The sequence below is a fragment of the Penaeus japonicus genome, unplaced genomic scaffold (assembly GCF_977035675.1).
Source record: "Penaeus japonicus unplaced genomic scaffold, GWHDUDI00000001_assembly GWHDUDI00000042, whole genome shotgun sequence".
NCBI lineage: Eukaryota > Metazoa > Arthropoda > Malacostraca > Decapoda > Penaeidae > Penaeus > Penaeus japonicus.
In genome coordinates, this window is record NW_028234444.1 from 2,122,247 (window position 1) to 2,134,746 (window position 12,500).

At 47.8% G+C, this 12,500-nt stretch overlaps 1 protein-coding gene across 1 annotated transcript in view; it reads right to left on the reverse strand.

The window, feature by feature from the left end:
• Nucleotides 1–12,500, reverse strand: part of LOC122261572 (neuropilin-2-like) — a gene marked incomplete in the record, with an annotated part of 149,918 nt that overhangs the window by 1,226 nt on the left and 136,192 nt on the right. The window contains 5 exon segments of the mRNA XM_086534774.1: nt 626–771; nt 1,264–1,446; nt 2,848–2,938; nt 5,037–5,159; nt 8,507–8,659. Of these exon segments, the coding sequence (XP_086390900.1) occupies nt 626–771; nt 1,264–1,446; nt 2,848–2,938; nt 5,037–5,159; nt 8,507–8,659 (696 nt within the window).

The following is a 12,500-nucleotide window of genomic DNA, read 5'->3' on the forward strand; positions in this document are numbered from 1 at the left end:
TCCCTAACCCTCCACTCCCCCTCCCTCCCCTCCCACCTCCCGCTCCTTTCTCACCCCTCCCCTAACCCCCTACCCAACCCCCTCCCCCCCTCTCTCCCCCGCCCCTCCCTCCCCTCCCCTCCCTACCCTTCTACACCCTCTACACCCTTCTCCCTCCCACCTCCCCCTCCTCTCTCACCCCTCCCCTAACCCCCAAACCCCCTACCCAATCCCCTCCCCCTCTCTCCCCCCGCCCTCCCTCCCCTCCCCTCCCTACTTCTCTACACTCTTCTTCCTCCCACCTCCCCCTCCCATACCCCCCTACCCACCCCCCCTCCCCCTCTTCCCCCTTCCCCCTCTCCCCGCCCTCCCTCCCTCCCCTAACCCCCTACCCACCCCCTCCCCCTTTCTCCCCCGCCCTCCCTCCCCTCCCCTCTCTACCTCTCTACAGCCTTCTTCCTCCCACCTCCCCCTCCCATAACCCCCTACCCAACCCCCCTCCCCCTCTTCCCTCTTCCCCCTTCCCCCTCCTCCCTCTCTCCCCCGCCCCACCCACCCCACACACACCCCTCCCCATACCCCACTCCCCATACCCCCCTTCCCCCACCCACACACCCTCCTCCCCCACCCCCCCAACCCCACTCACAAGAGAAGTTGATCTTGCCGCAGAGGAAGCCGCAGGAAGGCAAGTGCAGGAAGTCCGTGCAAGCGCCCCCGAAGAAGGTCATGACCGGGTTCTCCATCTCGAAGTTGACCGTCTGCATCTTGATCCCGCAGACCTCTTCGCCTGACCTGGGAGGGGGCGGGGGGAGAAGAGGGGGGAAAGGGGGGTAAGGGGGGAGAGGGGGAAGTGGGGGGGGGAGAAGGGGAAAGAATATATGAGTTTACTTGTGTGCATGATAATATGGAAGGGGGGAAAGGGGGAAAGTGGAAGAGGAGAGAATATGTGAGTTTGTTTATATGCATGGTAAAGATGATGATGCTGATATTCATCAAAATAAGGATAATTATGATATATTCATATATATATATATATATATATATATATATATATATATATATATATATATATATATACATATATATGTATATGCACACACACACACACACACACACACGCACAAACAAACACAAACAAACAAACACACACAACCAAACAAACACACAAACAAACACACACAACCACACAAACAAACAAACACAAACACAAACACAACCAAACAAACACAAACAACCAAACAAACACAAACCCACCCATACCCCCAAACCCAACCCCAAACCGACCTTATAAACTCATAGACACAGTCGAGACTCTCCGGGTATTTCTTCGGGTAATACGGCGTGTTAATAGTGCCACGGGCGTCCGTTATGCGGGTGTAACACGGCGCCCCTGAAGTGCCCGGGATGCTCGAGATGGGCGGGTTCTGCGTCTGGTACGGCCCCGGGCACGTGGTCATCACTTCGTACCTGGGTGGTGAAGGGTAGTGATGGTTATGATGGTGGTGGTGGTGATTATGGTGGTTAGAATTTTTGGTGGTGGTGTATTGGTTGGTATTGATGGTGATTATGGTGGTGATGATGGTGGGGAGTGGGATTATGGTGGTGATGGTGATGGTGGTGATTATGGTGGTGATGATGGTGAGGAGTGGGATTATGGTGGTGATGAGGATGGTGATAATGCTTATGGTGATAGTGAGTTATGATGTCTATACTAATGATGGTGACGATAGTGATTATGATGGTGATTGTAATGGTATAGTGATTATGAAAATGATGACACTCTATGATGATAATAATGACGATAATAATAATAATAAATCTGAAACTATAATACAAACTGGAATGTTTATTATGTCTAAATGTTTTGCAGTATTAATAAACAAAATATACGATTTAAAAAGAAATCAGATATTTTAAACAGATATTTTAATCTCTAAATAGATGAATGAATTTAACCACAGCATAAGAAAGATGAGCAAACATAACACTATAATAAATACAAACATAAACAAATAAAGACTTTTGTAATACTAAAACATAAAAGGGTATAAATACACAGAGTATGACAATTTTTCGAGGAAGATAAATAAACTACAGAAAAATATAATAAGAATGATAACTTGAAAAAAAAAATAATCATGATATTATCACTAAGAACATTGACAGTAATAATAATACTATTAAAAAAGTATTTTTTTTTTATTAATACAGAATAGAAAAAAGAAATCTTGATAATTTGTGGAGTGGTTAAATGTGTAAATGAGCGTGATGAAATATAAATATGAATGTTGTTATTCAACTGCAATGTCTATGTGTATGTGTATGTGTATGTGTATGTATATGTATATACATACATATACATACACATATACATATACATACGTACACACACACTTACACACACTACACACACACACGCACACACACACACACACACACACACACACACATACACACACACACACACATATATATATATATATATATTTATATATATATATATATATATATGTGTGTGTGTGTGTGTGTGTGTGTGTGTGTGTAGTGTGTGTAAGTGTGTGTGTACGTATGTATATGTATATGTGTATGTATATGTATGTATATACATATATATATATATATATATATATATATATATATATATATATATATATATGTGTGTGTGTGTGTGTGTGTGTGTGTGTGTGTGTGTGTGTGTGTGCGCGTGTGCGTGTGTGCGTGCGTTTGTATACATACATACCTGTACGCACGTATCTAATCCACACATCCATCAACCAATCTAAAAAAAAAAAAAAAAAAAAACTCACCCCCACCACCACCACCCCCACTCCCACCACCATGAACCCTTACCCTCATGCCTTTCCTCACCTGATTCTGAACCCGCGTTTCCCCTCGTGAGCTTCTCCCGCGTGGAAGACGAACCGAATGGCGTCTGCACCGGGTTGGAAGAGGTAGTGGTCTGAGGGGAAGAAGGTAGAGTGATGAGCGGGGTGATGAGGAGGGGAAGAGGTAGTGGTCTGAGGGGAAGAAGGTAGAGTGATGAGCGGGGTGATGATGAGGGGAAGGGTGGTGGTGGTGATGAGGGGAAAAAAGGTAGAGTGATGAGCGGGGTGATGATGAGGGGAAGGGTGGTGGTGGTGATGAGGGGAAAAAAGGTAGAGTGATGAGCGGGGTGATGATGAGGGGAAGGGTGGTGGTGGTGATGAGGGGAAGAAGGTAGAGTGATGAGCGGGGTGATGAGGAGGGGAAGGGGGGTGGTGGTGATGAGGGGAAGGGGGGTGGTGATGATGAGGGGAAGGGGGGTGGTGATGAGGGGAAGAAGGGGGGTGGTGATGAGGAGGGGAAGGGGGGTGGTGATGATGAGGGGAAGGGTGGTGGTGATGATGGTGGTTATGGTGGTTAGGATGTGGGAAATAATGGTTGTGATGATGGTATTGATGTTGTTGATGATATATATGATGATAATGGTGATAATGATAGAAGTAATGATGATGATAATAATAATAATAAAGATTATTTTTATCACTATTATCATTTTTATCATAATTGTTATGATAAAATGATAATGGTAACAGTAATTATAATAATAATAGTTATGATGATGAAACTAATAATGATAATGATAATAACAATTACTATCATAATGATGATTATCATCATAATTGTTATGATAATAATGGTAATAACAGTAATACTAGTAACAATAATATTAATACGAATAATGAAAAATGTAAATCATATAAATAAAGATAATAATGATTATGATAATACTGATAATAATGATGATGCTTATAATAATAATAATAATAATAATAATAATAATAATAATAATAATAATAATAATAATAATAATAATAATAATAACAATAATAACAATAATAATAATAATCATGATAATGATGATAATAACAATGATAATAATAACGACAATTATAATGGTCATGATGATAATAATAACAATAATAATATTAATGATAGAGAGTGAGAACTATTCAGACACATACGGCTACAAATATACATATATAAATATATACACACAAAAACAACAAAATAAAATTTAAAACTTATAATTTAAAATATGTAAATATCTATGTTAAAAACGAAAACAAAAAACAAACAAAAAAACAAGAATCAAGCACAAACAAAAGAACCAAACAAACAAAAAAACAAAAGAACCTAGCCCAAACAAACAAAACAAAAGAACCAAACAAAACAAAAAACAAAAGAACCAAGCCCAAAAAAAAAGAAAAAGAAACAAGCCCAAATAATCAAACAAAAAACAAAAGAACCAAACACAAACATACAAACAAAACAAAAGAAACTAGCCCAAACAAACAAACAATAAATAAAAGAACCAAGCCCAAACATACAAACAAAACAAAAGAACCAAACACAGACAAACAAAAAACAAAAGAACAAAGCCCAAAACAAACAAACAAAAAACAAAAGAACCAAGCCCAAACAAACAAACAAAAAACAAAAGAACCAAGCCCAAACAAACAAAACAAAAACAAAACAAGAATTGACACTTTCACGTTTCGTTGCCACAGATCCTGGTGCCACGCTCAAACAAACAAAACAAAAAACAAAAGAACCAAGCCCAAACAAAACAAAAAACAAAAGAACCAACCACAAGCACAAACAAAACAAAAAAAGAGCTACAACTTACACACTTGTCCCGTTTCGTTGCCACAGATCCTGGTGCCACGCTTAAACAAACAAAACAAAAAACAAAAGAACCAAGCACAAACAAACTAAACAAAACAAAAACAAAAGAACCAAGCCCAAACAAACAAACAAAACAAAAAACAAAAGAACCAAGCCCAAACAAACAAAACAAACAAAATACAAAAGAACCAACCACAAGCACAAACAAAACAAAACAAAACAAGAATTGCCACTTACACACACGTCCCGTTTCGTTGCCACAGATCCTGGTGCCACGCTCAAACAAACAAAAAACAAAGAACCAAGCCCAAACAAACAAAACAAAACAAGAAACAAAAGAACCAAGCCCAAACAAACAAAACAAAAACAAAACAAGAACTGCCACTTACACACTTGTCCCGTTTCGTTGCCACAGATCCTGGTGCCACGCTCCGGCACGCACGAGGGGAGACTAAGCCAATCCCGCTGACAGAAGCCGTCCTCTTCCCCTCGCCCCACGTCCAGTGCCTCTACTGCGAAGGAGGTGGAAGAGGGGAGAGTGGGAGAGGGGAGCAGGGGGAGGGAGGGATGAAGGGGGGTGGGGGGTGGGAAGGGGAGGGAGGGAAGGAGGGAGGGAGGGGTGAAGGGGGAAGGAGGGAGAGGGAGGGGGGAGGGGAGGGGAAGGGGAGGGGAGGGAGAGAGGGAGAGAGGGAGGGAGGGAGGGAGGGAGGGGGGGAGAGAGAGAGAGGGAGGGAGTGAGAGAGAGAGAGAGAGAGAGAGAGAGAGAGAGAGAGAGAGAGAGAGAGAGAGAGAGAGAGAGAGAGAGAGAGAGAGAGAGAGAAGGAGAGGGAGGGAGAGAGGGAGGGAGGGAGGGGGGGAGGGAGGGAGGAGGGAGGGAGGGAGGGAGGGAGGGGGAGGGGAGGGAGGGAGGGAGGAGGGAGGGAAGGAGAAGGGAAAGAGGGAGAGTGGGGAAGGAGAGCAGAAAGAGGGAAAGAGGGTGGGATGAGGGAGGGAGGAAGGGAGGGAAGGGAAAGGAAGAGAAGGGAAGAGAGGAAAGGAGGGAGGGAAGACGAAAGGAGGAAAGAAGAGAGTAAAGGAGGGAAGAGGGAGATGGAGAGAGAAGAGGAATTAAGAAGGGAGGGAGGGACGGAGAGAAAGAGAGAGGGGGGAGTGGGTAAGAGAGGAAAGGATGAAGGAGTGAGGGAGGGAGGAAGGAAAGGGAAGGGAAGAGAGAGTGTGATGGAGGGAAGGGAAGAAAAATGAAAGGTAGAGAGAGAGAGAGAGAATAAGAGAGAATGGGGGGGGGGAGAGGGAGAGGGGGAGGGAGGGAGAGGGAGAGGGAGAGGGAGAGAGAGAGAGGGAGAGAGAGAGGGAGAGGGAGAGAGAGAGGGAGAGAGAGGAGAGAGGAAGAGAGAGAGAGAGAGAGAGAGAGAGAGAGAGAGAGAGAGAGAGAGAGAGAGAGAGAGAGAGAGAGAGAGAGAGAGAGAGAGAGAGAGAGAAAGAGAGAATGAGAGAGAAGAGAGTGAGAGAGTGAGAGAGAGAGAGATAAAGAGAGAAAGAGAGAAAGAGAGAGAGAGAGAGAGAGAGAGAGAGAGAGAGAGAGAGAGAGGAGTGAGGTGGGGAGGGAGGGAAGTGAGAGATGAGAGAGTGAAGAGAGGTGTGAGAGAGTCGAGAGATTAGAGAGAGAGAGAGAGAAACGAAGAAGAGAGAGAAGAGCAATGAGAGAACGAGAGACCGCTCGCTCGCGCGCTCGCGCGATCTATCTAGCTATCGCGATCTATATCCACGCGAGCGCTAGAGAGCGCTCTCTATCTCTCTAGCTCTAGCTCTGCTCTCCTCTCTCCTCGCTCTCTATCTCGCTCTCTCTCGCTCTCGCTCCAGTAGATATTTCAAACAGGATTGCTAACAAGTCGGCAACCCTTCTTTTCATAGTGTATCACGTTAAAATTACATATCGTCTTGTAATTTTATTTTATATTTTTATAATAAAATGAAAGTGAAAATAATTTTATTTTCTCTCCCTCTCTTTCTCAGTAGTCAGTTCAATAATATTATCCTTCTTTTCAATTTATCATAAACTTATTAAAGACAGTCTTTCTTCTATCAAAAAGTCACATCCACTGTGTCAATGTCAATACCAGAATAACTTTAAAAATCATATATATATAAAATGTTTTTTATGATTATCATTTTCTTTCCAGTTTTTTCCATAGACTTGAGGTCCACTCATTCCGAGCCTTGTCGATGTGGCACTTTCGCCTCTATTACCTTGTGTCGTAAGGTCGTCTCTCGCTGTCACAGGGCCAGTTAATCAGCTGGCGATAGTCGTGTGATCAAAGTCTCATAAGTCTGCAATAATAGTAAGGTTATAGTTATGATTATACAGTCACTGATATGTCCTTAATGAAGTAAGTTATAATTTATAGATAGGGTAATTAGGGTCATTGTTTAATTACGATATTTATATAATATGACATATGTAAGATATGGCATTTCCTAGTGTCTCAGGTTTTTTGTTATTATTGTTAGGCTTATAACTATGCCTATCCCCTCCCTATACACCTCATTCTCCCCCCCTCCCCCACATACTTCATCTCTCTCTTCCCTTCATCCCTACCATCCCCATCCCCCCTACCCGTCCTCCCCCCACCCTTCCCCACACACCTATCCCTTCCCCATACGCACACATATCCCCTCCCCCCCTCCCCACACACCTCTCCCCTCCCCTTCTTCCCCTTTCTCCCCTCCTTGCCCGCCCAAATAAATACTTAAACACACATCCTCTCCCTTCCCCACACCCCCTCCCCTCCCCACACACCTCTCCCCTCCCCACACACCCCTCCCTTCCCCATACGCGCATATATCCCCTCCCCCCTCCCCACCCCCTCCCCACACACCTCTCCCCTCCCCACACACCTCTCCCTTCCCCACACACCCTCCCCTCCCCACACACCTCTCCCCTCCCCACACACCTTGCTCCTCCAACCCTTCTCCCCACCGGTTCCACCCTCGACTCTGACCTGCTATTCTCTCCGTTACTGTCTTTATCAAACCTTTCCTTCTGACCACCTTCACCTCTGTTACCTCTTTCCATCTCTGTACCTCCATGACAACCTTTCTCCTCCCTTCTCCCGCTACCCTACCTTGCCTCTCCCCTCCTCTCCGCCCGTATCCATTCTATCCCTTTCTCTCCTCCTTATCGTCTCCTTAACCCTTTTAACCTTATCTTTCCTCGCTTTAACATCCTCCCCTCTCTCTCTCTCGCGTTCTTCCGCCTAACCCCCTCCTACCTTACCTCCTATCTCCTCCTCTTTTTTTTCACCCTTCCCCATCAACACCTCTCCCCTCACCCAATCTACGACCAATAACCTCACCTCAACTCCCCTTCCACAGTGCGCACTCATATCCCCTCAAAGCCCCCTTCACCCCCAATCCCCACACACAACCCAGTCCTCTCGCCCTCACAACCCCCTTCCCCTACCCACACAAAACTAAACCCTTCCCTCCTCACACACCCCTCCCCTCCCCACACCCCCCTCCCCTCCCCACACACCCCTCCCTTCCCCATACGCACACATATCCCCTCCCCTCCCCTCCCCACACACCCCTCCCTTCCTCCACACACCCTCCCTTCCCCACACACCCCTCCCCTCCCCACACACCCCTCCCTTCCCCCACACACCCCTCCCTTCCCCCACACACCCCTCCCTCCCCACACACCCCTCCCTTCCCCACACGCCCATCCCCTCCCCACACACCCCTCCCCTCACCACACACCCCTCCCTTCCCCACAAACCCCTCCCCTTCCCACAAACCCCTCTCCCCCCCCCCGTCCCTTCCCCCACCTCTCCCTCCCCCCCCTTCCCCCCCAATCACTTACCCGTCAGCTTGACCCCGCAGTGTCGCGGCGAAGGGCGGACGATGTCGTAGCAGCACTCCCTCCCCGCCGGGTACTGGTTGGGGAAGTTTGGGGATTCAAGCACCCCGCTCTCCCCCTCGAGGGAATAGAAGCAGCTGGGCTCCCGGATCACGTCTGTTGGGGATTGGGGGTTGGGGGTGGGGGTAGGGGTATGGGGAGTTGGTGAGGGGTGAGGAAGGTAGGGAGGGGGAGGAAGGTGGGGAGGGGGATACGGCTGTTTGACGGACGATGCGAGGTAATATAATTACAGAGCGGAATATTGGGGAAATGGGGGTTGGGGGGGGGGGGGGCGCGGTGGTTTGGTTGGGAGGGGAAGAGGGGGATGTGTGTGGAGGGGGGTGGAGGATGGGTGGGGGGGTGGTGGAGGGGGGTGATGGGACGGGGAGGGTGGTGTGAGGGGTGGTCGGGGGGTGTGTGGGAGGGGGGGGTGGAGGTGGTAGGTGGGGGTGGGAGGAGGGGTGAGTGGGGACGTGGGGGGGAGTTGTGATTGGGAGGGTGGTGGTGGTGGTGGTGGGGGTGAGGGGTGGTGGGGAGCCGACGGGGGTGTGTGGGGTATGGGGGGGGTGGGGGGGGGTAGATAGGGGGGTGGTGGTGTGGTGGTGGGGAGGAGGGTGGGGGGGGGTGGTGGGGCGGGGGGTGCGGGGTGGGGGGATCCGGGCTGGGGGGGGGAATCTGGTGGGTGGGTGGGGGGGTGGGGGATGGTACCAAACCAGTATCTCTCCCCATGGTTCTGGGGGGGGGGGGAGGGGGGGGACGCGGATACGGGGGGGGTAGGGGGTGGGACGAGGTGTGAAGGATGTGGGAGGAAGGTGGTTGGGGGGTAGGTATAGGGGTCGAGGGGGGGGGGTGGGTGTGGGGGATGGGTGAGAGGAGAGTGGGGGCGGTGGGGTGTTGGCGGGGGGTGGTGGGATGGGGTGGTGGGTGTGTGGAGGGGGGGGAAGAAAAGCGGAGGGTGGGGGGGTGGGGGGGGGGGGGGGGGGGATTTAGGGGGGGAGGTTGGTGGCAGAGGGGAAGGGGTGTAGGAGGTGGGGGGGGGGGGGGTGGGCGGGTGGGGGGGGGGGTGGTGGGGGTAGGGGGATGGGCGGAGGGGGGGCCGTGGTTGTGGGGGGGCGGGGGGGAGGGGGAGTGGGTGAGCGGGGGGGGAAGTGTAGGGGGGGGGGGCGGGGTGAGGGGTGCGGTGCGGTGAGGGCGGGGGGTGGAGACGCGGGGTGGGGGGGGGTTAAGGGAAGGGGGGTAGGTAGCGGTGGCGGGGGGGTGGGGGAGTGGGGGGGTGCGGGGAGTGGGGGGTTGGGGTGTGGGTGGGGGTTGGGGTGGAGATCGCGTGTGGGTGGTGAGGCGGGGTGGCTGGGAGGTAGGGGGTGGTGGGAGGGGTGGTGGGGCAGGTGGGTGGGTGGTGAGGGGGTGGGGGGGTGCGAGGGGAGGGGGGGAGGTGGGGAGTGGGGATGGGGGGTCCCGTGGCGGGGTTGGAGTGGGGAGGGGGAGGGAGGTGGTGGTGAGGGGGAGAGGGAATGGGGAGGGGGGAGGGGGGAGGAAGGGGGTGGGGGAAGAAGAGGGGTTGGTGACGGGAGAGGGGAGAGGGGAGGAAGATGGGTTTTTGAGGGGGGAGGGGGTGGAAGGAAAGAGGAAGATGGGTTGGTGAGGGGGGAGGGGAAGGAAGAGGGGTTAGAGAGGAGGAGGGGGAGGAAGAGGAGTGGAAGGAAAGGGGGATGGGGAGGAAAAGGGGTTGGAGATGGGGTGGGGGGAGGGGGAGGAAGAGGAGATGGGGAAGGTGGATGGAGAGAGGAAAAGGGAGGGAAGGAGAAGAGGGGTAGAGGGAGGAGAAAGTGAGGGAGAGGGGAAAGGGGAAGAAGGGAGTGAGGGGAAGGAGGACGGGAAGTGGCGCAGAAGAAAGGAGTAGGGGTAAAGGGGTGGGAAGGGGAGAGGGGAGAAAAAGAGAAAGTTTATGATTAGTATGCTATTTGTTGGCAATTATAATGGAATCTATTTTTCTACCTTTTTCTATTTTTCTTAGAAATTTGTAGACGTAAATATAGAATATAATTATACACATTATATAATTATACACATACATACATACATACATACATGTGTGTGTGTGTGTGTGTGTGTGTGTGTGTGTGTGTGTGTGTGTGTGTGTGTGTGTGTGTGTGTGTGTGTGTGTGTGTGTGTGTGTGTGTGTGTGTGTGTGTGTGTGTGTGTGTGGCCAAGCTTGAATACATGTGATGGATGGTCATTAATGTAAATGCCAATATCAAAAAATGAATTTGTATTTCATATAAATATGTCCTTTAATATTCCAGTTGGAATAAAATCATCACACAGCTCTTTATGTCCTGAAATACACTTTGAAAAGGAATTTAGAAGTATTCGTTTACATTTAATATTATACAGTTTATACTTTAAACTTATACCTGTCCCTTAATTACCGTGGACACAACACCGTAGTGTTAACTGAGACGTGTATATATATATATCAGTATATATATATATATATATATATATATATTCTTTTAATATATATATATTATATAGATATATTTAGCGATTAGTGGTATTAGATAATGTTAGATATATAGATAATATAGATAGTGATAGATACTTAGATATTATAGATATATATCTTTATATATATTATATATTTTATATTATTCTATATATATATATATATATCTATATATATACATATATATATACCTTTTCACTAGGTTAATTACACTTCGACCGCAGTCTTATTTTGTCGTAATTTGGTGATGAAGGCCTTGAAAGATAAAGCGGAGGAGGAGGACATCTTAAAAGAAGGTACCTTCGAAGTTTAGATTGCAAAAAATATGCACTGATTTGCAACAAGTCTTCACGTATTTAGGTCCTTGAGAGATGAATGTGATACGCATTTTTCTTTTCTTTTTTTCAATCAATTTATTTTTATCAAGAAAGATATAAGGATTAAAACAGTATTAAACATGGCCACGTTATATATTTTTATGCGGACATCCTTGCATGTTGAAATCCCTATAAGCATGACAGTGCTAATCGCCAGGCAAGGTCAGCATGTGATAAGCAAAGTGTGATGGGACATGTTGGCGTATGTTTTTTTCTCTCTCTCTCTCTCTCTCTATCTCTCTTTCTTTCTCTTTCTCTCTCTCTCTCTCTCTCTCTCTCTCTCTCTCTCTCTCTCTCTCTCTCTCTCTCTCTCCTCTCTCTCTCCCCTCTTTTCTCTTCTCTCTCTTTCTCTACTCCACATCTCCTCACTCTTCTCTCTCCTCTCTTCATCCTCTCCTCTCTCTTCTCCATCTCTCTCCTCTCTCTCTCTCTCTCTCTCTCTCCCTCCTCCTCCCCTCTCTCTCTCTCTCTCCTCTCTCTCTCTCTCTCTCTCTCTCCCTCTCTCTCTCTCTCCTCTCTCTCTCCCCTCTTTCTTTTTTTTCTCTCTTCTACTCTCTCTCTCTCATCATCTCATCCTCTCCTCTCTCTCTCTCTCTCCTCTCTCTCTCCTCTCTCACTCTCTCTCTCTCTCTCTCTCCCATCCTCTACCTCCTTCCCTTCTCTCTCTCTCTCTCCTCTCTCCTTCTCTCTCTCTCCCACTTCTCTCTCTCTCTCTCCCCCTCCCACCCCTCTCTCTCTCTTCTCTCTCATCTCTCTCTCTCTCCTCCATTCTCTCTCAGCTCTCCTTCTCTCTCTCTCCTCTCTCTCTCTCTACCTCTCTCTCTCCTCTCTTCTCTCTCTCTACTCTCTCTCTCTCTCTCTCCTCCCTCCCCTCTCCTCACTCTCGTTCTCTCTCTCTCTCTCTCTCTCTCTCTATATATATATATATATATATATATATATATATAAATATATATATATATATATATATATATATATATATATATATATATATATATATATATATTCGTAGAATTTTCACTTATCAAAATCCTCAAGAGAGAACTTAACTTTTATGATAGCTTTCCAAAGGCCT